Source organism: Coregonus clupeaformis, chromosome 6 (genome assembly GCF_020615455.1).
Source record: "Coregonus clupeaformis isolate EN_2021a chromosome 6, ASM2061545v1, whole genome shotgun sequence".
Taxonomy (NCBI): domain Eukaryota; kingdom Metazoa; phylum Chordata; class Actinopteri; order Salmoniformes; family Salmonidae; genus Coregonus; species Coregonus clupeaformis.
In genome coordinates, this window is record NC_059197.1 from 3877221 (window position 1) to 3900723 (window position 23503).

A 23503-nucleotide genomic window follows, 5' to 3' on the forward strand; every position below is an offset into this window, starting at 1 on the left:
TCTACATGAAAGTTATATGAAGAATAAACCTGCTGTCAGAGGACATGGATGAGGACCTCCTCTCACAAAAAAATAGCTTTGATGGTTTAACAAATGGCTATTCACTACTTTTGAATCCTTTGGTACGAAAGAGTGTATTTTCATATTGAGAGTGAAATGACAATTGAATAGTTTCATTCCAAAACGCTATATATCCATTTTCAGAAATTTGGTTAATTAGCTTTAATTGTTTAAAGAAATTATGAAAGAAATTGGTGTGTTTTTCACTATCTAATCATGGCATGGGGCTGTTCAATGACATACATGTATTTGTTTAAAATATATCACTTGATGGTTTCATTTTAGAGAGACAAATAATCATGTTTTTTATGCAAAATGCTATATATCTGCCTCACTCTCAGATAAAGAAGTAGTACTGCTAGGTTTTACACAAGAAATGTACAAATTATTCATTTGTGACATCAATATTTAAATGTAAAAAATATATAATTAAATACAGTAATATGAGAACTGTGTAAAACATTTAGATCTGACATTTTTGTCATTTAGCAGATGCTCTTATCCAGAGCGACTTACAGTAAGTGCACTCATCTTAAGAAAGCTAGGTGAGACTACCACATATCACAGTCAAATACACTGAGTGTATCAAACAGTAGGAACACCTGCTCTTTCCATGACATAGACTGACCAGGTGAATCCAGGTGAAAACTATGATCCCTTATTGAGGTCACCTGTTAAATCCACTTCAATCAGTGTAGATGAAGGGGAAAAGACAGGTTAAAGAAGGATTTTTAAGCCTTGAGACAATTGAGACATGTATTGTGTAACGACAGATGCTGGGAGACAGGAAGCAAGTGCAGGGTGAGGATTTAATAATAAATATACATGAAACAAAGCAAGAACAGCATCTGGATGAAAGAAACAAAACAACATCAATGCAGACACAGGGAAAAGACAGATATAGGGGAGGTAATAAAGCAGTGATGAAGTCCAGGTGAGTCCATTGAAGCGCTGATGTGTGTAACGATGGTGACAGGTGTGCGTAATGATGGGCAGCCTGGCGCCCTCGAGAGCCAGGGAGGGGGAACGGGAGCAGGCGTGACAGTTTTGTTTATGTGTGCCATTCAGAGGGTGAATGGCAAAAATATTCAAAGTGCCTTTGAATGGGGTATGGTAGTAGGTTTGAGTGTGTCAAGAACTGCAACGCTGCTGGGTTTTTCACGCTCAATAGTTTCCTGTGTGTATCAAGAATGGTCCACCACCCAAAGGACATCCAGCCAACTTGACACAACTGCGGAAAACATTGGAGTCACATTGGCCAGTATCCCTGTGGAACGCTTTTGACACCTTGTAGTCCATGCCCCGACGAATTGTGTCTGTTCTAAGGGCAAATGGAGTGCAACTCAATATTAGGAAGGTGTTCCTAATGTTTTGTACACTCTGTGTATACATGATACAAACATTCCATTCCAGCTAAACAATGGATATATAATGTTTAGCAAAAAAAATAATAATCATACACATCTAAAATCTATGAATAAGAAATCTGAGAACAGTAATATTTTACACACACACATGAAGGTACCCATAAGCAATCATTTCTGATGAAAAATAATAATAATTGAAAAAGCGGTTGATATAGCGTTTTGGAAATAAACTCTTCAATTGAATATTTGGGGGGTCAAAGGCAATCTGGCCCAACCCAAGGCTGCCACTTTTTATTACTTATGGAGAACCCTAGACTAGGCTAAATTTTAGGACGTTTATTATCGCCAAAGGGCATCAAGTCAAAGTACATACAGACAACATTAACATATAGAAGTGCAGAGAATACAAACATGTCATTATCATTACAAGGCAGCCTACAGTAAAATGCAGTGATAGGATTAGGAATGATTAGCAAAGCATCATAGGTAGAAAACATGCAGTGGAGCACATGTATCTATTCTTCATCAAACCAATGAGCACGAAGGAAATGTAGGGAATCTAAATTGAATGGGGACTTCTGTCTGACGTCATAGACTTGACCTGACTTAATTGTCCCAGCCGGTATTGTTCCTTATTGACTGAAATCGAAACTGGGCCGTCGAGCTATCCAGCAAATCTTTGTAATACATCCGAAAAGGAAACTGAGAACACTCTGTAGCAAGTCAGCTGCAGCTGCAGCTAAGAGAGCCTGAGCTGCTCTCAGCCGGTTACTATCGGTCAGCAAACTGCAGTAACCCAGATGCAGTGGGGGTGGGGCTGATGATAACACAGTGGGATGCCATGGGCTTTGCACTCGCCAAGATAGAAACTAAAAAGGATGCTGCGTGAGCTGCCTTTCATCTCTTAAAAGAGCAATGACTAGTGGGTTTTTTACAGTAACAAATGTCTAAGGCTTCAATTCTTAATTGACCGATGGAGCTGTGTGCATCATACAATTCACTGATAATAATACACCTGTAACGTTAATTTTAGATGTCAAATCGTCCTCAACCACATTTCAATTCATTATGCCACTTAATTTAGAACCTGCATTTATTTGCATAGCTAGTTGTGATGATGGTTTAAAGGGACATTACACAATTTTTCAACCTTAATATTCATCTCCAGCACTACCCCAACATCAACATACAGTATGTGAAAATGGCGCGTTTCTATGTTTGTAGTCAAAAAAGGCATCATCTAGTGTGCATCATGTGATTTCAACCAATTATGAGTAGGCATTGCCTACTAAATTGTTAAAATCAGATGATGCACACCATTTTTGAACACAAAACATAGACATTTTGAAATGTCCTTTTAACTAGACTCAGGCCTGTCTTTGCTGACTGACCATCTGTCTTACTGAGAGGATGACGAGGTATGGCTATCACCCTGGAAATCCATTAGCTGATGTGTCAGTTTGCGCTTAAAAGACCTTGATGTATTTCACCTAGGCTGAACCCTCTAGACATACAGACATGCCATTACTCTGCCGTTTACACCAAATAGTATTGGTGGTGATGAGAAAGTGTGCATGCTTGCTTGTGTGCGTCTGTGTGTGTGTGTGTGTGCGATCGAGCATGACAAAATGTTTTGCTCCCCGTTTTTAAAGCATATCAGAGGACTAATATCCAAGGACTTAGGCCACTGTAAGCTGTTGTTTGTTGGCATGGCTCTATATAGCTTTTTTAGAAATGTTTGTAAGGAGTCTGATCCCTGATTTATTTTTATAGAATTCACACAACTGAGTCAGACTCTTTTTATGTCAGCTTTGATTGAAAAGAAAAAGAGCTCTGCCCTGGTTACAATCTCTATAGGATTTTCAACTATCTTTCAGGATCCTACAGGATCATGGGAAATATTTATAACAGGGTAGTACAACTGAGTCACTGTCACTAAGGGATGTCAGCATCTACAATATGTCTGTCAGAGCATGGCCACCTGCACTGGGTAGGCTGGGTTGGATTACTCTCAGATTTGTGCCACTGATGATCCCTGGGATATCCTGGCGACTTTAGCAATGTGTTCAGATCTGCATTTAGATGAGTGTTAAATTAATACCTCATTATTGCACTCAGGCAGTGAGAGAAAGAGAGAGATGGTGAGTGAGAGAGTCACACTTGTCTTTAAGCTCACACTTGTCTTTTCTAACTAGTACTGATTTTGTAGATTTTCTGAAGGAGGTTTTTGGCTGCTGTGCTGAGATGCTCTTCTTCCAGGGTATTCTATCATCCATGACTGGAGGCGACAGACCCCGTAGACACATCACCCTGACCATGGTGTCCTGTGACTTAGGCAGTGCAGCAGCCTCCCCTTGATGTCCCATATTCTCAAAGTCTCTCAGAGTAGGAGAAGCCTACTGATCTAGATTCAGTTTTGCCTTTCAGATCACAATGAATAGGAAAGGGTGGGACATGATCCTAGATCAGAACTCCTACTATGAGATGCTTTATAAATAAAGGCCCAAATCACATTGGGACATAGTGAGTCCATGAGAGAGCTGCTGTAGTGCCCTCTGTCCAGGAGCAGAAACATCCCAGCAGGCCCCCAGGGACACGTCATCTAGAAAACAAAACATCAGACAGATATTATTGACCTATTCATATTATTAAGTTATATTACTGTATATACAATTAGTCTATATATTTTTTGAATTATTAACTTATGTAACTATGTAACCATTATTTGGCACCGCCATGAGGATGTAAGCATATAAGTTATTTAAAGCCACACTGTCATTTTTTTCTGTAATTTCAAATAGTGAAATATATCACAAATATATCACATATATTTGAAAGAATATGTCACGTTCGTTGAAGGACGGGATGGACCAAGGCGCAGCGTGATATGCATACATGTTTATTAATACGAATAAACACAACGACAAAACAACAAACAAAACGAAACGTGAAGTCCAAGGTAGACACAAACAACATACCTTACACGGAACAAGATCCCACCACCCACTAGTGGCAAAAGGCTGCCTAAGTATGTTCCCCAATCAGAGACAACGAGCTACAGCTGCCTCTGATTGGGAACCACACCGGCCAACATAGATCTACACATAATAGAACTACAACATAGAATATATATAACAAAGAATATACACACCCTGACTCAACATATAAGAGTCCCCTGAGTCAGGGCGTGACAGTACCCCCAAAGGTGCGGAATCCGACCGCACAACATAAACATAACAGGGTAGGGGCCGGGTGGGCATTCCACCTCGGAGGCGGATCAGGCTCGGGGTGTGACGACCTCTCACTCTCCGCCTCCCTGTTGCGCCCCTGGTCTGGACCTCGGCGCGCAACTTCCCCTCTCCTTCCTCTCACGATACGCCAGGCCCTGTCTCGACCCTGGTGTGGGAGACCCCGAACCTGGAGAGGGGCTGACGTCATGGTCTGGACTGGAGCCGCTGACCGGAGCTGGACTGAGCACCGGTGGAGCGGACTGCTCAGGCTCCGGAGTGGAGCCGCTGACCGGAGCAGGACTGGAACCCGGTGGAGCGGACTGCTCTGGCTCCGGAGTGGCGCAGCTGACCGGAGCTGGATCAGGCACCGGTGGAGCGGACTGCTCTGGCTCCGGAGTGGAGCAGCTGACAGGAGCTGGATCAGGCACCGGTGGAGCGGACTGCTCTGGCTCCGGAGTGGAACAGCTGACCGGAACTAGATCAGGCACCGGTGGAGCAGACTGCTCTGTCTCCGGAGTGGAGCAGCTGGACAAACGCACCACAGGCTTGGTGCGAGGGGCAGGAACGGGCCGGGCCGGACTGGCGACGCGCGCCACTGGCTTGGTGCGAGGAGCGGGAACAGGCCGGGCCGGGCTGGCGATGCGCACCACTGGCTTGGTGCGAGGAGCAGGAACAGGCCGGGCCGGGCTGGCGACGCGCACCACTGGCTTGGTGCGAGGAGCAGGAACAGGCCGGGCCGGGCTGGCGACGCGCACCACTGGCTTGGTGCGGGGGGCAGGAACAGGCCGGGCTGGACTGGCGACACGCACCACTTGCTTGGTGCGAGGAGCAGGACTGGGTTCCTTTATTAACCCCCGCTCCTTCTGCTCCCTAACCAGCTCCTCTCGACGTGCCTCTACACATTCCATAATTTATGTTTGGGTTAGAGCGGTGGTGCTTTGCAGCAGATCTAAAACAGTTCATTACAGTCTATAGTTTTGACAGTCTGTTGCCCTGAGATAAGCATGTTCTTGGGTGGGAGCCTCCATGAGAGGTATCAGAGGCTGTTACTCATAGCTAAGGCATGTGTTAGATATAGCTGAGGTGGTCTGCTAGAGGGCTACATAAAACAACAACAAGCACCAACACATGCAAAAAGACTCTTTCAACAGCCACAGTGTGAGTCTAACTTATGTTACAGCCTGGCCGTTTGATATATCCTCACATATGCAAGGAGAAAAACTATCATCTGATGGGAAAACTCTCTTTACTATTTTGCTGTATTGGAGCTGAAATGTATGTCTGTTTTGTTGCTGTCAGGCAACTATAGTGGCATTTCTATTTTAAACCCTGCAATATATCATATTTCATATTCCATCGTGGAATGCTTTCATTGCTTTTTTCAATTAGGGAGATTTGACAGAACAGAATAAGAAACAAGTGTCCCTTCAGTCTGATGGAAAAGGGCAGTGTTGTTCTGTTAGGAGTGTATTCATTAGGAACCAAACGGATTGGGAAAATGTAATGCTACAGTGTGCACTAATGAATACACCCCAAGATGTCATCCTTCATCAGACGAAACATGGAAGCTATCAGATTAGAGTAAAAGATGAAGAGCACCATGACTGGTCTGGCATCAAAATAACTCCCTCAGCACCAACATGTACTGTATGCCTGCATTTGGAGGTGTATGGTGGTCCAGGCCCCGAAGTGACTCTTTACACTGTATGCAAGGATTTCCTTTGTGTTGTCTTAGGAATGCTGCATTATCTGTCCAACCTCCATTGTCTCACACCTTTGGGTAACAGAGGTTCTGTTGTGATAACATCCTGTAGGTCTGATATCTGATTGGAGGTTAACTTTACTGTAATACTATTGGTCAACAACTCAGATTTTGAATCCAAACAAGTCAGCTGCTTATAAAAGGGTCTTAGAGTCATTGTTCTTTCTCTTTCTTTGTTCCTGACCTACAGTGGTGAGATACACTCCCTCTTTCTTTCTCTCTCCTCTCCAGCGACGCTTGGGGCATGACCTTTCAGGCTATGACTTCGCTCTCTCTCTCCCTGTCTGATCATGCCTAGATACTAAATGCCTTGTTAATGTCAGTATTGCCTTGTAATTTAAGCTTTATGCCTTGTATGTGATTTCAGTCATTTTACAAAGTAATTAAATTCACTTGTATTTAGAATTCCATTCTCAGACCTTTCTTGATTGCCTATTTTTTTAAAGCAACAATAGTCCTGCTTGCATATAGCTAAATTATCTTAATGGACACTGAAAATTCATTTTATAGACATATTAATTTTATAGTCTTATTAGGGGTTCGTCAACTAGGTTTATCCTCGGGCCAATTTTTTTCTGCGCTAATAGTAGGCGGGCCAAAACATAATTAGTATATAATATTAGCACAATTAATTGGCCTGCACTACAAATTGAACAACATTTTTAACACATCTGATTAGTACATAATACATTCAGTGACAATAACATAATAATTTTGATCTGATTACGCTCATAAATTACCATGTCTCTATTCAATTATTATTTTTGTCTATTTTTCTGTGCGTTGATTGCTGGGGAAAAAGAGGTCTACGTAGCTACACTACTTTTTTTACGTCAACATTTGTTCAGAACAATTAGCTTGATTGTCACGGTTTACTATGCCAGAACCCAGAAGCAGACAAGGACAAGGTACGTTGAGAGAAAAGTGAGTGTTTAATTAATAGATTCCGAGTGAGGCTGAATAATCCAGGGAACAGAGCGGGTGGCGTGGATGGGTTGTTGAGGGTGCAGTGGTTGGTCCGGTACTGGCTCGGCAGCCGCCGACCATCAGGCAGAGGTTGGGTGAAGGTTCCGGGTGAGAGACTGCAGACAGAACAAAAACGGAGGTCAGTACACAGCAAGTAACAAGGTGCAAAACAACAAAACTAACACTAATGGCTCAGAGGCTGATACGCTGACAAACATACTGTTCATAGCTAACGATCCGGCAGGAACTGGATGTTAGGCCAGAGCCTAAGAAGGGTGATGATCAGGACCAGGTGTGCAGATTGCTGATGGGATGCAGGTGCGGAAAACAAGAGCGCTCCCGGAGCGTTCCCGAACCCTCGGGAAGCTGGAGATTACGAACCGGAACACTAGTCACCAGACAGGACCCGACTCAGACAGCCGGGATCGTTACAGTACCCCCCCTCCGACGAACGCCACCTGGCGGACTCCCCGGAGCGCCAGGATGGAGGCGGTAGAAGTCACTGATGAGGTCCGCATCTAGGACCTGTCGCCGCGGAATCCAACTCCTCTCTTCAGGGCCATACCCCTCCCAGTCCACGAGATACTGGAAACCCCGGCCCCGCCGTCTGGAATCCATGATGCGACGCACCGTGTAGGCAGGACCACCTCCGATCATTCGAGGAGGAGGAGGAGGAGGCGGAGGAGGCAACAGAGGACTGAGGAAGACAGGCTTGAGGCAGGAGACATGAAAGGTGGGATGGACTCTGAGCGTCCTCGGTAGTTTGAGTCGAACTGCCACTGGATTGATCACCTTCTCCACCACAAACGGACCAATGAACTTCGGTAACAACTTCCTAGACTCAGTCCGTAACGGAAGATCCCGTGTGGCCAACCAAACCCTATCTCCGATGGTATAGGTGGGAGCGGGGATCCGGCGACGATTCGCCTGGAGCTGATACCGGTCCGAAACTCTAAGGAGTGCCTTTCTGGCCCGATGCCAGGTCCGGTGGCAACGACGAATATGGGCCTGAACAGAAGGCACTGAGAGCTCCTTCTCCTGAGAAGGAAACAGGGGAGGTTGGTAGCCATACAGGCACTGGAAGGGAGACATCCCAGTGGCAGATGTAGGAAGAGTATTGTGGGCATACTCAACCCAAGGCAACTGAGAGACCCAGGAGGTGGGGTTGGAAGAGACCAGACAGCGTAGCGTGGATTCCATCTTCTGGTTGGCTCTCTCCGCCTGACCATTGGATTGGGGGTGAAAACCAGATGTGAGACTGACTGTAGCTCCAATGGCCAAACAGAAGGACTTCCAGACAGCAGAGGTAAACTGAGGGCCACGGTCGGAAACGATATCACTGGGCAAACCGTGGACCCTGAAAACCTCCCTAACCAGGATCTCGGACGTCTCCGAGGCAGAGGGAAGCTTGGCAATAGGCACAAAGTGGGCGAACTTGCTGAATCTGTCCACGATAGTCAGAACGACCGTGTTCCCTTCAGAAGCGGGCAACCCAGTGACGAAGTCCAGGGCCAGATGCGACCATGGTCGCCGGGGAATAGGAAGGGGGTGAAGTAGTCCAGAGCTGGGCCGATTGGTACTCTTATTCTGCGCACACACTGGACAGGCAGCAACAAAACCCCGAGTATCCTCGGCCATGGCAGGCCACCAAAAACGTCTGCGAAGAAACGCCATTGTCCGAGCCACGCCAGGGTGACAAGCCATCTTGCTGGCGTGGGACCATTTGAGGACAGCAGGACGAACCGACTCAGGCACAAACAACCGACCGGGTGGACCGTTACCGGGACCGGGCTGAGTCCGAAGGGCCGCCAGCACCTCCTCCTCAATCTTCCACATAACTGCTCCCACGACGCAGTTCCGGGGGAGGATTGTCTCGGTCTTGGACCCACTCTCCTCCGTCTTGGAGAACATCCGGGACAAGGCGTCCGCCTTGCCGTTCTTAGATCCAGGTCGGAACGTCAGGGCAAACTTGAATCGTCCGAAAAACAACGCCCACCTGGCCTGACGGGAGTTGAGACGTTTAGCCGATTGCACGTAAGCAAGATTCTTGTGGTCAGTCCAGACAATAAACGGTTGCTCCGCCCCCTCCAACCAGTGGCGCCACTCCTCCAAGGCAAGTTTCACCGCGAGAAGCTCCCGGTTACCCACATCGTAATTCCTCTCCGCAGGCGAAAGGCGACGAGAGTAGTAGGCGCAGGGATGGAGTTTACTGTCCGTGGAGCATCGCTGCGACAGGATGGCGCCAACTCCCACATCAGACGCGTCCCACTTCAACGACGAACTGACGGGCCGTGTCCGGTTGAGAGAGAATCGGTGCGTTGGTGAATCGCCTCTTCAAATCCAGAAACGCTCGATCCGCCTCCGGATTCCACTTGAAGGTCCTGATACTGGAAGTCAAGGCAGTTAACGGAGCGGCCACACGGCTGTAATCCCGGATGAATCTGCGGTAGAAATTCGCAAACCCCAAAAAATCTCTGGAGCTGCAATCTCGTACCGGGCTGGGCCCATTCCAGAACCGCTCTAACCTTCTCCTGGTCCATCCTAATCTCTCCCCTGGAGATGATGTACCCGAGAAAGGATGTCGTGTGGGCGTGAAACTCGCACTTCTCGGCCTTCACGAACAGACGATTCTCCAACAATCGCTGCAGAACCTGCCGGACATGCTGGACGTGGTCGGAAGGTTCCTTCGAGAAGATCAGAATGTCATCCAGGTAAACAAACACAAAGAGACCGATCATATCTCTCAGGACGTCGTTCACCATACTCTGGAATACCGCTGGAGCATTGGTCAGTCCAAACGGCATCACCTGATACTCGAAGTGACCCATCGGTGTATTGAAACCCGTCAACCACTCGTCCCCCTCTCTGATCCGGACCAGGTGATACGCATTGCGTAGGTCTAGCTTGGTGAACACCGTAGCACCCTGTAAGGAGTCGAAGGCAGAACTCATCAAGGGCAGGGGATACTTGTTCTTGACCGTGATGTCATTCAACCCCCGATAATCAATACACGGTCGAAGAGAGCCATCCTTCTTACCCACAAAGAAGAATCCTGCCCCCCAGGGGGTGATGACGAGGGACGAACGAGACCAGCAGCTAGGGACTCCTTGATGTAGGTCTCCAACGCCTCACGTTCAGGTCGGGAGATACTGTATAACCTTCCCTTGGGGTAGACAGCTCCAGGGACCAGGTTGATGGCACAATCATATGGTCGGTGGGGAGGGAGTGACAGAGCCTTCTGCTTACTGAAAACTTCCCCCAAATCGTGATATGTCTCGGGAACCAGGGACAAATCTGGGGGTTTAGCCTCAATCACCTGACTGGGAACCGAATGGGGGCAGGCAGTCTTGAGACAGTTAGCATGACAATCAAGGCTCCAACTCGTTACCTTGCCCGTCACCCAATCGAACGTGGGATTGTGTTCCTTCAGCCAGGGGTATCCAAGGACCAGAGGAACATGGGAAGACGGCAGAATGAAGAATGAAATCATCTCAGAATGATTCCCCGACAACCGCATCTTAACCGGTTCAGTCCTCATCGTGATACGTGCCAGACTACTGCCGTTCAGAGTGGTCGCTTCAATGGCTTCCGGCAATTGCTCCTTGGAAAGCCCCAGCTGTTCCACCAACTCGGCATCAAGAAAGCTTCCATCGGCACCTGAATCGATAAAAGCGTTAAGCGCTAAGCTCTGATTCCTGTTCACAAGGGTAGCCGGGAAACGGGGTCTGACAGAGGTACTGAGAGGTTGAAACTGGCTCGCTAAAAGTCCTCCCAACTTTAGCGAGCCGGGCAGTTTGACGACCGCCGGGAACAAGTGGAGATGTAATGTCCCGAGCTACCACAGTAGAGGCAGCAGTTGGTCTTACGTCTATGTTGACGCTCCTCCTTGGTTAACCCGTGCCGCCCCACTTGCATGGGTTCAGAATCGGGAGAGAGGACCTCTCCACTAATCCATTGTGGTGGAGAATGATCGACGTGTTCTGGTCCACCACCCGACCCGACTGGGAACTGAGAAGCTGATCGATTGGACGGACCCCCATTGCTTCTCCCTCCTTCGCTCTCGGACTCGATTATCCACCCGAATAGACAAGGCTACCAAGCTGTCCAGGTCACTAGGCTCCGGATAGGAGATCAACTCATCCTTGAGCTGCTCCGACAGACCCTGGTAAAAGGCCGCTTGCAGAGACTCCTCGTTCCACCCACTCTCCACAGCCAACGTCTTGAACTCGATCACGAAGTCGGCCACGCTGCGAGTTCCTTGGCGAAGCGAAAACAGGCGCCTAGCTGCGTCCCTCCCTCGGACGGAATGGTCGAAGAGCTTCCTCATCTCGGCCGTGAACCCCTGGTATGAAGCCATGCAGGGATCCTGTCGTTCCCAAACGGCTGAAGCCCACTCCAGCGCTCGACCACGCAGCAACTCAATCACAAAGGCTATCCTAGCCTTGTCTGTGGCATAAGAGTAGGGCTGTAGATCGAACACTAATCCACACTGCATAAGGAAGGAACGGCATCTTCCCAGCTCCCCCTCATATTTATCCGGCGTCGGAACCTTGGGCTCACGGATGGACACAGCTTCAGAAGCGGCAGGCGAGATGGGTGAAACCGGTAGTGGATCCTCCACCGGACACTTACGTTGGTTCTGGACCTCCGTCAGACCGGTAGAAAGGTTCCGAACTGACAACGCGATCTCCTGTAGTACCGTGCTATGATGGCCCAACATCTTCTCCTGCTGGGTAATAGCATGGCGAACGGAGTCCAGGTCCGCTGGGTTCATTACTGGCCGGATCGTTCTGTCACGGTTTACTATGCCAGAACCCAGAAGCAGACAAGGACAAGGTACGTTGAGAGAAAAGTGAGTGTTTAATTAATAGATTCCGAGTGAGGCTGAATAATCCAGGGAACAGAGCGGGTGGCGTGGATGGGTTGTTGAGGGTGCAGTGGTTGGTCCGGTACTGGCTCGGCAGCCGCCGACCATCAGGCAGAGGTTGGGTGAAGGTTCCGGGTGAGAGACTGCAGACAGAACAAAAACGGAGGTCAGTACACAGCAAGTAACAAGGTGCAAAACAACAAAACTAACACTAATGGCTCAGAGGCTGATACGCTGACAAACATACTGTTCATAGCTAACGATCCGGCAGGAACTGGATGTTAGGCCAGAGCCTAAGAAGGGTGATGATCAGGACCAGGTGTGCAGATTGCTGATGGGATGCAGGTGCGGAAAACAAGAGCGCTCCCCGGAGCGTTCCCGAACCCTCGGGAAGCTGGAGATTACGAACCGGAACACTAGTCACCAGACAGGACCCGACTCAGACAGCCGGGATCGTTACATTGATAGCAAGAGAAAATGTCGCTCTCAAAAAGTATCAAAAGGTGGATAATGAAAATCTAAGTTTCAGGGAAGAATGTACAGAGAGATATGCGTTCATCTTACCATCTTTTCCCAATGCCAAGCCAGTGGGTCTTATTTGCAATGAAAATGTCGCTGTTTGCAAATAATTCAATCTCAGACTTCATTATGAATCTAAGCATGGAACATTCAAAGTGGCCTTCGCGCCCCAGACAGAGGCCCGACGCAGAAACATTGAAGCGTTAACTGCAAGCTACACACACGCAGTGGCGATTTTAGCATGTAAATCTTGGTGGGGCAAACATAAAGCTGTCCCAACAGCAGAGTCCCAACAGCAGTCGCAACACCTTACCACTGCTACACCTGGCTATCAGCAGAGCCTTGTCTGGCAGCGAAACAGATCATTCAGCCTCATTTACTGCCTTTAAAAAAAACATAGCTGATATGGCTGACTTGCTTAAACAAATGTGGTTACTACTGACAATTTACATGTCAGAACCGTAGGATAAATAAAGGGGGCATATAAGCAGACAATGAAAGCTCTTACAATATTCGATAATTACATTTCTCTAAAATAGGCTATAGGCTACATGTGCACCACCAAGTCAGAACGTTAGGCTAAATTATGAGGGGAAAAGGGACCAAATTATTTGGGTGGGGCACATGGTCTACTAACAGTTTACTACACAACATACACTTAGTATTACTTTCTTAGCTACAGTATACATATCTCCTTGGATAATTACATAATTTATGCAGCAGCATACAATACATTTTTGGACTCACCTTGTTGTGCTGTGCTCACTTGAACAGGAAGGTGGCACGGCGGTCCTTTGTGGGCTAATTTTGTCATCAAACTTTGTCATCAAAGTCTGTCATTCTCTGGATTTATGGTGTTTTCAAGACAACTGGGAACTCGGGGAAAAAAAGGTTGAATCATGATGACATCAGTAATCTTCAGGTCGGAGCTCTAGAAAGAGGCCTGAGTTCCCGACTTGCAATTCTGAGTTGGATGACCGTTCAAAACGTATTTTCCCAGTTGGAGCTAGTTTTTTTCAGAGTTCCCAGTTGTCTTGAACTCACTGAAGTCTGAGATTTCAGAGTTTCCAGTTGTTTTGAGCGTGGCAGAAGTCATGCTGGATTGACAAATGGCCTATGAGCACCGAAACATTTTATCTATAATTTCTCATTATTTCTCTTCATATGAAAAGGATTTGCCAGTAGATTGTCAATTTGGTTCATGATGATGACTGCTAGCTTGCTAGCTAAGATTTTGAAAGTATGATGTTTACATGATCAGTCCAATCAAAGCTACTGTAGATAGAACGTGATTTGACGTCATTTTATCTGTGGCCAATGACCTTGAGCCTTCTTGGATGGGCACTTCTAATGTAACTATGGCAGCACCCAAGAGGCTTGAATTTTCGAGCTCTACCCGTAGATCTTGCAGTGACGTAGTGTCCCCATGAGTGACAGAACACTTAGCCAATCACGGTGCAACTAGATAACATTACCAACCCCTACGCTCCATATTTTCCGCTGGCTGCCCCACCAGTACAGAAATCACTGAGCTAGGCTGAAACACCTGCATTTTGGAGCTGCCTTACTCAAGATAGCAAAAAAAGAGACCAAGTTTGTATGCGGCTTTATTAACTAAATTATTATTTAAAAAAAATTACATTGTTTGCAAACTGATATGTGACAGATATTAATGCCAAAATAACATGCAAAACAGGCACATAAACGGGTTAAATCTGCAGTTACAAGGAAGAGGGAAAACAGTTGCGGACATAGTGGAAAAACTTGAGACTTTTACTAGGAAGCTTGAGTTGTTCGATTTGAACTTGTCATCTGGAAGGCTACTGCACTTCAGCACACTGAAGAAACGACAGGCAGAGGGACCAGGCCGCAGCATTGTCACAGAGGTGATGGAAGATTTCATCAAGCAGCTGAGGGACAACTTCTCCACCAGATTTGGAGACTACAGCATGCCCAAGTATATCATTTCGTTTGTATGTGATCCTCTAACAGTCTGCCCAGGTGGAGAATTCTCCTCTCTTGCTAAGAAAACGATACCCTCGGTGGATGAGGCCGCAATTCAAACTGAGCTGATTGAATTCCAGACATCGAGCCAAATCAGGTATGCGCTCAGGAGTGCCAAGTCATTGTGTGCGTTTTGGGTGGCATGCTCAGAGGAATACAATAAAGAATTGTATGTGCTAACAATGTTTGGATCGACTTATGTCTGCGAGTCCTCATTTCCCTCTATGAACGGAATATATATTCATGACAGGAACCGGCTTTCACATAAGTCAATCGAGGACTGCCTGCGCATCAAAATCACATCCATCTCACGCGACACCCACAAGATCGTGTCTGAGGGGAAATGCAACTTTTCCCATTAAGTAAGTAACTTAGTGGCCTATATGACTGTATTTAGTAAATACTAACATTATTGTGAGTGCTTATTCCGGGATATTTATGTCTCAAGCTGACAGTATTTTCTAATTGTTCTGTCGTTACAAGAGCAGGCTATCCCGATACAGACATTCAGACACAGACATCGCCTTTTTTTCTTTAAATTATTGTTTTATGTAGGATGCTACAGTGGCATGCGAAAGTATTCACCCCCCTTGGCAATTTTCCTATTTCGTTTTGACTTACAAACTGGAATTAAAATAGATTTTTTGGGGGGGTTGTATCATTTGATTTACACAACATGCCTACCACTTTGAAGATGCAAAATCTTTTTTGGTGTGAAACAAACAAGAAATAAGACAAAAAAACAGAAAACTTGAGCGTGCATAACTATTCACCCCCCCAAAAGTCAATACTTTGTAGAGCCACCTTTTGCAGCAATTACAGCTGCAAGTCTCTTGGGGTATGTCTCTATAAGCTTGGTACATCTAGCCACTGGGATTTCTGCCCATTCTTCAAGGCAAAACTGCTCCAGCTCCTTCAAGTTCGATGGGTTCTGCTGGTGTACAGCAATCTTTAAGTCATACCACAGATTCTCAATTGGATTGAGGTTTGGGCTTTGACTAGGCCATTCCAAGACATTTAAATGTTTCCCCTTAAACCACTGGAGTGTTGCTTTAGCAGTATGCTTAGGGTCATTGTCCTGCTGGAAGGTGAACCTCCATTCCAGTCTCAAATCTCTGGAAGACTGAAACCGGTTTCCCTTAATAATTTCCCTGTATTTAGCGGCATCCATCATTTAATTCTGACCAGTTTCCCAGTCCCTGCCGATGGAAAAACATCCCCACAGCATGATGCTGCCACCACCATGCTTCACTGTGGAGATGGGGTGATGAGAGGTGTTGGGTTTGCGCCAGACATAGTGTTTTCCTTGATGGCCAAAAAGCTACATTTTAGTCTCATCTGACCAGAGTACCTTCTTCCATATGTTTGGTGAGTCTCCCACATGCCTTCTGGCGAACACCAAACGTGTTTGCTTATTTTTTTCTTTAAGCAATGGCTTTTTTCTGGCCACTCTTCTGTAAAGCCCAGCTCTGTGGAGTGTACAGCTTAAAGTGGTCATATAGAGAGATACTCCAATCTCCGCTGTGGAGCTTTGCAGCTCCTTCAGGGTTATCTTTGGTCTCTCTGTTTCCTCTCTGATTAATGCCCTCCTTGCCTGGTCCGTGAGTTTTGGTGGGCGGCCCTCTCTTGCCAGGTTTGTTGTGGTGCCATATTCTTTACATTTTTTAATAATGGATTTAATGGTGCTCCGTGGGATGTTCAAAGTTTCGGATATTTTTTTATAACCCAACCCTGATCTGTACTTCTCCACAACTTTGTCCCTGACCTGTTTGGAGAGCTCCTTGGTCTTCATGGTGCTGATTGCTTGGTGGTGCCCCTTGCTTAGTGGTGTTGCAGACTCTGGGGCCTTTCAGAACAGGTGTATATATACTGAGATCATGTGACACTTAGATTGCACACAGGTGGACTTTATTTAACTAATTATGTGACTTCTGAAAGTAATTGGTTGCACCAGATCTTATTTAGGGGCTTCATAGCAAAGGGGGTAAATACATATTGTGACGTCACGAGAGGCTACACAGCTTTCAGCGGGATTGCTCAAGTAGTGCAAGGAGACAAGGTTCAAACAAAACAAGGATTTTATTATAGGTCTTGGGAAATTAACGAAAATATAACAAAATTCTGTTCTCTTGTGGCTCTTTAAGGGTTAACAGTTCAGGGATGTCTCTTCCACATCCAAAATCATAATTCTCCCTCGCTCAGATAACTTTTCCCCAGTCTTACTGTAGTCCACGTTGCAGCTAGTGGCCAACCCAGCAAAAAGTCCTTCCAAATGTCTCTCACGTATTTCCACAGGTGCATATATCCAAAGGTGAGTATTTCCCAAAGGTAAGTATCTCCAAATCCTTATATTCCTCATGGAAGTGGACGTGCAGCACTCTTGTCCTCCAGAGAGCCCAGGTTGGAGATTGTGTCTCTTCACCCCCCACACACTCCCTCAGTGTGTCTCTTCCCTTCCCAAACCTTCAGCTCATCAGCTCCTCATTTGTTTCAGCTGCGTGGGAAGATTGGCCATAGAGGGGTGGAGTTCCCGACCATACCAGCAGATGGAGCCATAGCTGTCTGGGTTTGCAGCCACCTCAGGGGGATGTAACGTCCCTCCAGGACACAGCCTCTCGTGACATCACAATATGCACGCACCACTTTTCCGTTATTTATTTTTTCGAATTTTTTGAAACAAGTTATTTTTTTCATTCCACTTCACCAATTTGGACTGTTTTGTGTATGTCCATTACATGAAATCCAAATAAAAATAAATTGAAATTACAGGTTGTAATGCAACAAAATAGGAAAAACGCCAAGGGGGATGAATACTTTTGCAGGGCACTGTACATTTTTGGCCAGTTGCAATTGTAAGTAGGCCTAATAAAAGAAAATCCTACTTCTATTAGGCCATATTTCTCTGTAGCTCAGCTGGTAGAGCACGGCGCTTGTAACGCCAAGGTAGTGGGTTCGATCCCCGGGACCACCCATACACAAAAATGTATGCACGCACGACTGTAAGTCGCTTTGGATAAAAGCGTCTGCTAAATGGCATATTATTATTTATTATTATTATATTTGTTTTTCTTGTGAAAGATGCTGTTAAGCCTCATAGCCTACCTAAGCCAGCTAAGTTATTTTATATAGGCCTAGGCTCTGAAGAAATAGACTCCAATTAAGCCCTCTTGTTGTTTTGTAAAGTCAAATTAAAATGAAGGTTATTGTTGAAATGAATTAGTCGACTGTTGCTGTGCAACACTTGCATAACAAGTTAGCTATATTTTCTCCTGCTTTCTCTCTCCACATGAATGAAGTTAAAATGTAACTTTTGCATTATTTAGGTAGGGTAACTTCCTTCTTGGGACATTGCATTTGGGAGTTTTTGCATCTCGTGTCCGAGATGTTTGTATTATTATTATAATTTATTGTAAGGAACAAAATATTTCTAATTAATTTTTGCTGGCCAGATTTGGCCCGTGGGCCGCCAGTTGGGGAACCCTGATATATAATATGCATATGATAAATATTACCCCACTACACAGGAACACCCACGCTAAACCAGAATCGGTTCTGTTCATTTGTCACATTGTTTTTGATTTTGTTTTAACCTACTGCTACATCCTACTGTCACTTTAACTTTTATCCTAACTATCTTGATCTCCTACTACATGTACGCATTTAATGTTTTGTTATGAGTAACACATACTTTTGGTAACAAACAACACTTTCGAAGGTCAAGATCACTTTCCGAGTGCTGTTATGAGACCGGAAAGCAAAGGACTAAAAAGGAACTGTAGATTGTATTTATTGAGTAGGCCTAACTTAGGTCAATTAAAATAAATTCAAAAGTTTCATTGACTTTTAATCAAATCCTGGCTGACTGTTTCTTGCTCTTGAAATATCATGGCTCTAAGTTAGTGGAATGACTCTTAGTGTTACGACTCGTCTCGGGCTAGTCCAATTTCGAGAATCACAGAGTGAACACTGGGTGTTTGTGCCTTTATAAGCTGAGCAGCAAAGGGAGACACCGGGTGCTCATCCTCCTTGGCTGCTCTCCATCTCCGCCCCGGCATTAGTGTCTTTCTCAGGAAGAGAAGGGGAGGGGAGGCCCTAATCTCTCATCCTTCATCAGCATCCCCAACACAAACACAAACACAAACACTGGGAGTACTGCGGCAGTAGCTACAGCCAGAGCAGGTGTCGCTATGCCCGCCACATGTTTTCCCTTTTAAACCCCTTCACAGCTTTCTCTATCCTCCCTCCCTCTCATTCCTTCCCTCTCACTCACCTCTCTTGCTCCCTCACTATCTCCCCTCTCTCCTTGCAGCTGCTCACTGATGCAAATGGACATGCATTAAATATGAATTATTTCACCTCTTTTTAGACCATCTTTAATTTCCCCCACACACATCTGAAATATATATTTGGACCATACAGGTCAGTTGGAAAGCACTTAATGCAACTTTATTGCATTTATTTATTTGTTTATGGATAATTTACTTAGTAGAACTTCAGGGGAGTATCTATTAAAATAAATCCAACCCACTTATTTAGCTGCCCACTCTTAAACCCTTTGACCCAAATTGTTCAACTCATATTAAATGGATAATAAATACTTGTTATCTTCTTCCAAAGCTCAGATTTTATGCAGAGTGTGTGGTTTCGACCTACTCTGTCATTATTTTGCCAAAGGGCAAGAACATTGGTCTTTCAGTGAATGCAACCAATCCAATGAACTGTGATTAATCCTATTGTTTACATGTGCTCATTGGGTGTAATACAAGTCTTTGCAGAATTTGGTTACCTGCTTAGTTTTTTCCAGGTTTGTTTGAAAAGCATTTTTGACGATTTCTGTCCGATACCATGCAAATATGGACACCGACAACTGTGACGTTCCACTAGGCATTAGCTTTAGTCTCAGACAAAAGGTTACTCATCACATGAGTATAGTGACACAGGGTTTGCATATCTTTTCACTTGTCTGTTGAAGGATGTAGCTACCATTGTAGTGGAATTCAACACCAACTAGACATATAACATACTCCAAGCGCAATTATTATTTTTGTGTGTTTTGAGGGAAAAACTATGTTTATCCACATCCTAGTGCATTTACATCATCACTCAGTGCTTCACCCCCCCATACCCCCCCCCACAAAAAAAAAACGTACCCGTATGGGAATTAAGCCGTCAAATGAAGAAGTTATGCCCTTCCTGAACCAGTCAATTACTGTCTATGCACCCACTGCATGGTTTACACACTGTCCTCACAAGGGAGAGGTTACTAAAGTGCATCCTCTCCTCCTAGCAGGGAACACTAGGTTCCATTAAAAGAGGACAGATAAGGTCAGAGGTATTTGTGTATCGCTCTGAAGGATTATAACAGAAAATCCAATTAAACTGGCAGCCACTGCAATCAACTGGATTAGCGTTCAGATACCAATGTCCAGCAGGTTACTATAGGCCATTCCTCTCCCTTCTGCATGCTTATGGCTAGGGGATGATTTAATTTCCATTTTTATTTACAGTGTTATCATATATGATCGATTTAGAGTGAGACAATGTTTCTCAACTCTAGTACTGAGACCTTGGCCACAGGGTTGCACAGTTTTGTTCTAGCCCAGCTCTAACACACCGGGTGAATTGGGTGTGCTAGTGCTGGGATAGAACAACAGTGTGTTCACCGTTGACACAAATGGGTTGTTCAAACAGAATAGATAAACAGCTCATGTAAAATGTGATTGAATTCTAAAAGGTATAACAATAACTTTATTTATAAAGCATATTTTATAAATGCAGCTCAAAGTGCTTCACAAAAAGCAGTGTGGGTGAGCATGTTGATGTTGGAACCCTTCTAATACAAGCATGTTCTGAGGTCTGAAAGGTGAGCATGAGGAGATTACAATGTAATAGACACCCAACCAGATGGGTGCATTCACTCAGAAAACACAAAATACAAATACGCCCTTTCAACCCGAAACACAGAGGGTTTTATCCGAGGCGGAGGGAATGCATGGTTTGGAGACCGGTTTAAGCAGGTACTGTGTGAAGCTGAAAGCCTGAAGTGCCATTGTGAGGCTGATGGAGGGTTTTATATGGTTCTGCTTTCTTTTGTACCCGGCTCTCAGGTTACAAGACCCTGCTGAAAGGGATCTCTGGGAAATTTACCAGCGGCGGCCTGGTGGCCATCATGGGTCCCTCAGGAGCTGGGAAATCTACGCTGATGAATATTCTGGCCGGCTACAGGTGAGCCACAGGCCCGACACTTAACACCCAATAGGTGTACAAGGTCACTGATAGATGAGTAACTTCTACTTACAAGAATCACGCCACACCTACAGTTCTGGGCATTAAAAAGTTGTAATTACAAAATGCCTTGCTGCAACTTGCTGTTACCTTGCTGTGACTCTCGCAGGGTGAAGCCAAGCGCCAAGTTCATTCGCAATCATTTAACAATGACCCATGTCATGAAATACATTTTTGAGAATGATTAGTGTATGTAGTTTTGTATATATTCCATTTTTATTGTATGTGTATGTTTTCATGTTTGAACTGGTTAGTCCTCTTCCAATCGATGACCACTTTGGAAATAAGTGTTATTCATGTTGTTTACGTTAATATCTTATCTGTTCTCTATTGTTTCTATTTCTCTTTTTCATTTCTCTTTTAAACCCAGAAATAAATCAAGTCTATCATATGGATCAAATGCATAACCCAGGTATGGCTTTGCCTTCTGTCTGTAGGGAGACAGGGATGAAGGGGGAGATCTTGATCAATGGAAAGCCTCGTGACCTGCGCTCTTTCAGGAAGGTCTCGTGCTACATCATGCAGGATGACATGCTTCTGCCTCACCTCACAGTACAGGAGGCCATGATGGTAATTGTTTTACATTGTATTTAATCCTTATTTATCCAGGAAGTCCCATTGAGGTCAGAAGACCTCTTTTACAAAGGAGACCTGGCCAAGAGGGCAGGTCAATAGATTAAACACATTACAGTGCATACACAATGGAAATTCAAGCTCCGGAAGTAAACAATAAGTTAAATGGGTGAAACATTTATAACGCTGCAGATAGAAATGCAATGTATTAGAGCCGTCAGAATTCATTATTCCACATGATGTCTGTTCTACACAATGCATTTCTATGTGACATTGTGCCCTCCTAACCTGGGGCTTTCTTCACATTGATAAGATACACCTTCTTCTCTCTACATGGTTGCTTCTGAGACGTGAAAGATTCTATGTACCTGCACACGTAGGCTTTGTTTCTCTTATTTGGGACGCAGCCGTAGTGTGAACTAAATCTTCCTCTCTGTCTCCTAGGTGTCTGCTAATCTGAAGCTCCAGGAAAAGGATGAGGGCAAGAGAGACATGGTAAGAGAGTTGCATGGGAACGGCTTCAGAATCCTCCCTCACCTTAATCTCCAGCATAGTCCCGTGTAGCTCAGTTGGTAGAGCATGGCGTTTGCAACGCCAGGGTTGTGGGTTTGATTCCCACGGGGGGCCAGTATGATAATGTATGCACTCACTAACTGTAAGTCGCTCTGGATAAGAACGTCTGCTAAATGACTAAAATGTTCCCTAAACCCACGAACTGGAAACTAGGACCCATTACTAGTTCAGCACTGGAGTGTTGCCACTAATGCAGTCAGTACTGGCTTTAAACAGGCTGGAATGGATGTAAAGTGATATGATGAGGGTGGCTGGGAAGGAGTATATATGTTGCTACTAACCACTGATACAGGGTCAGATACTATTCCCTCCCCCTTATGCTTAAAGGGATTCTTTGGGATTTTGGCAATGAAGCCCTATATCTACTTCCCCAGAGACAGATGAACTAGTGGATACTATTTGTATGTCTCTGTGTCACGTATGAAGGAAGTTAGAGGTAGTTTCGCTAGCCAATGCTAACTGGCATTAGCACAATGACTGGAAGTCTATGGGTATCTGCTAGCTAGCATGCAATAAGGGTTGGGTATCTGACCCTAGATCTGTGATTAATGTAGGCGTATACGTTAAGTTTCTGAGAGGGAGGGATGTGGTTATACAGTGCATTTGGAAATATTCAGATCCCATGACTTTTTCCACATTTTGTTATGTTACAGCCTTATTTTAAAATGGATTAAGCTACAAGCTTTGCACACCTGTATTTGGGGAGTTTCTCCAAATATTCTCTGCAGATCCTCTCAAGCTCTGTCAGGTTGGATGGGGAGCGTCACTGCACAGCTATTTTCAGGTCTCTCCAGAGATGTTCGACTTGGTTCAAGTTCGGGCTCTGGCTGGGCCACTCAAGGACATTGAGACTTGTACCGAAGCCACTCCTGCGTTGTCTTGGCTGTGTGCTTAGGTTTGCTGTCCTGTTGGAAGGTGAACATTCGCCCCAGTCGGAGGTCCTGAGCGCTCCGGAGCAGGTTTTCATCAAGGATCCCTCTGTACTTTGCTCCGTTCATGTTTCCCTCGATCCTGAATAGTCTCCCAGGTCCTGCCGCTGAAAAACACAGCATGATGCTGCCACCAACATGGTTCACCGTAGGGATGGTGCCAGGTTTCCTCCAGACATGACGCTTGGCATTCAGGCCATAGAGTTCAGTCTTGGTTTCATCAGACCAGAGAGTCTTGTTTCTCATGGTCTGAGAGTCCTTTAGGTGCTTTTTTGGAAAACTCCAAGCGGGCTGTCATGTACCTTTTTATTGAGGAGTGGCTTCCGTCTGGCCACTCTACCATAAAGACCTGATTGGTGGAGTGCTGC

General features: G+C 45.4%; 1 protein-coding gene across 1 annotated transcript in view; it reads left to right on the plus strand.

Annotated features, from left to right (window-relative positions):
* Window positions 1-23503, plus strand: part of LOC121567318 (ATP-binding cassette sub-family G member 1-like) — a 60096-nt gene that overhangs the window by 12214 nt on the left and 24379 nt on the right. The window contains exons 3-5 of the mRNA XM_041877267.1: window positions 20883-21000; window positions 21498-21630; window positions 22078-22128. Of these exons, the coding sequence (XP_041733201.1) occupies window positions 20883-21000; window positions 21498-21630; window positions 22078-22128 (302 nt within the window). The remainder of the gene's footprint in view (window positions 1-20882; window positions 21001-21497; window positions 21631-22077; window positions 22129-23503) is intronic.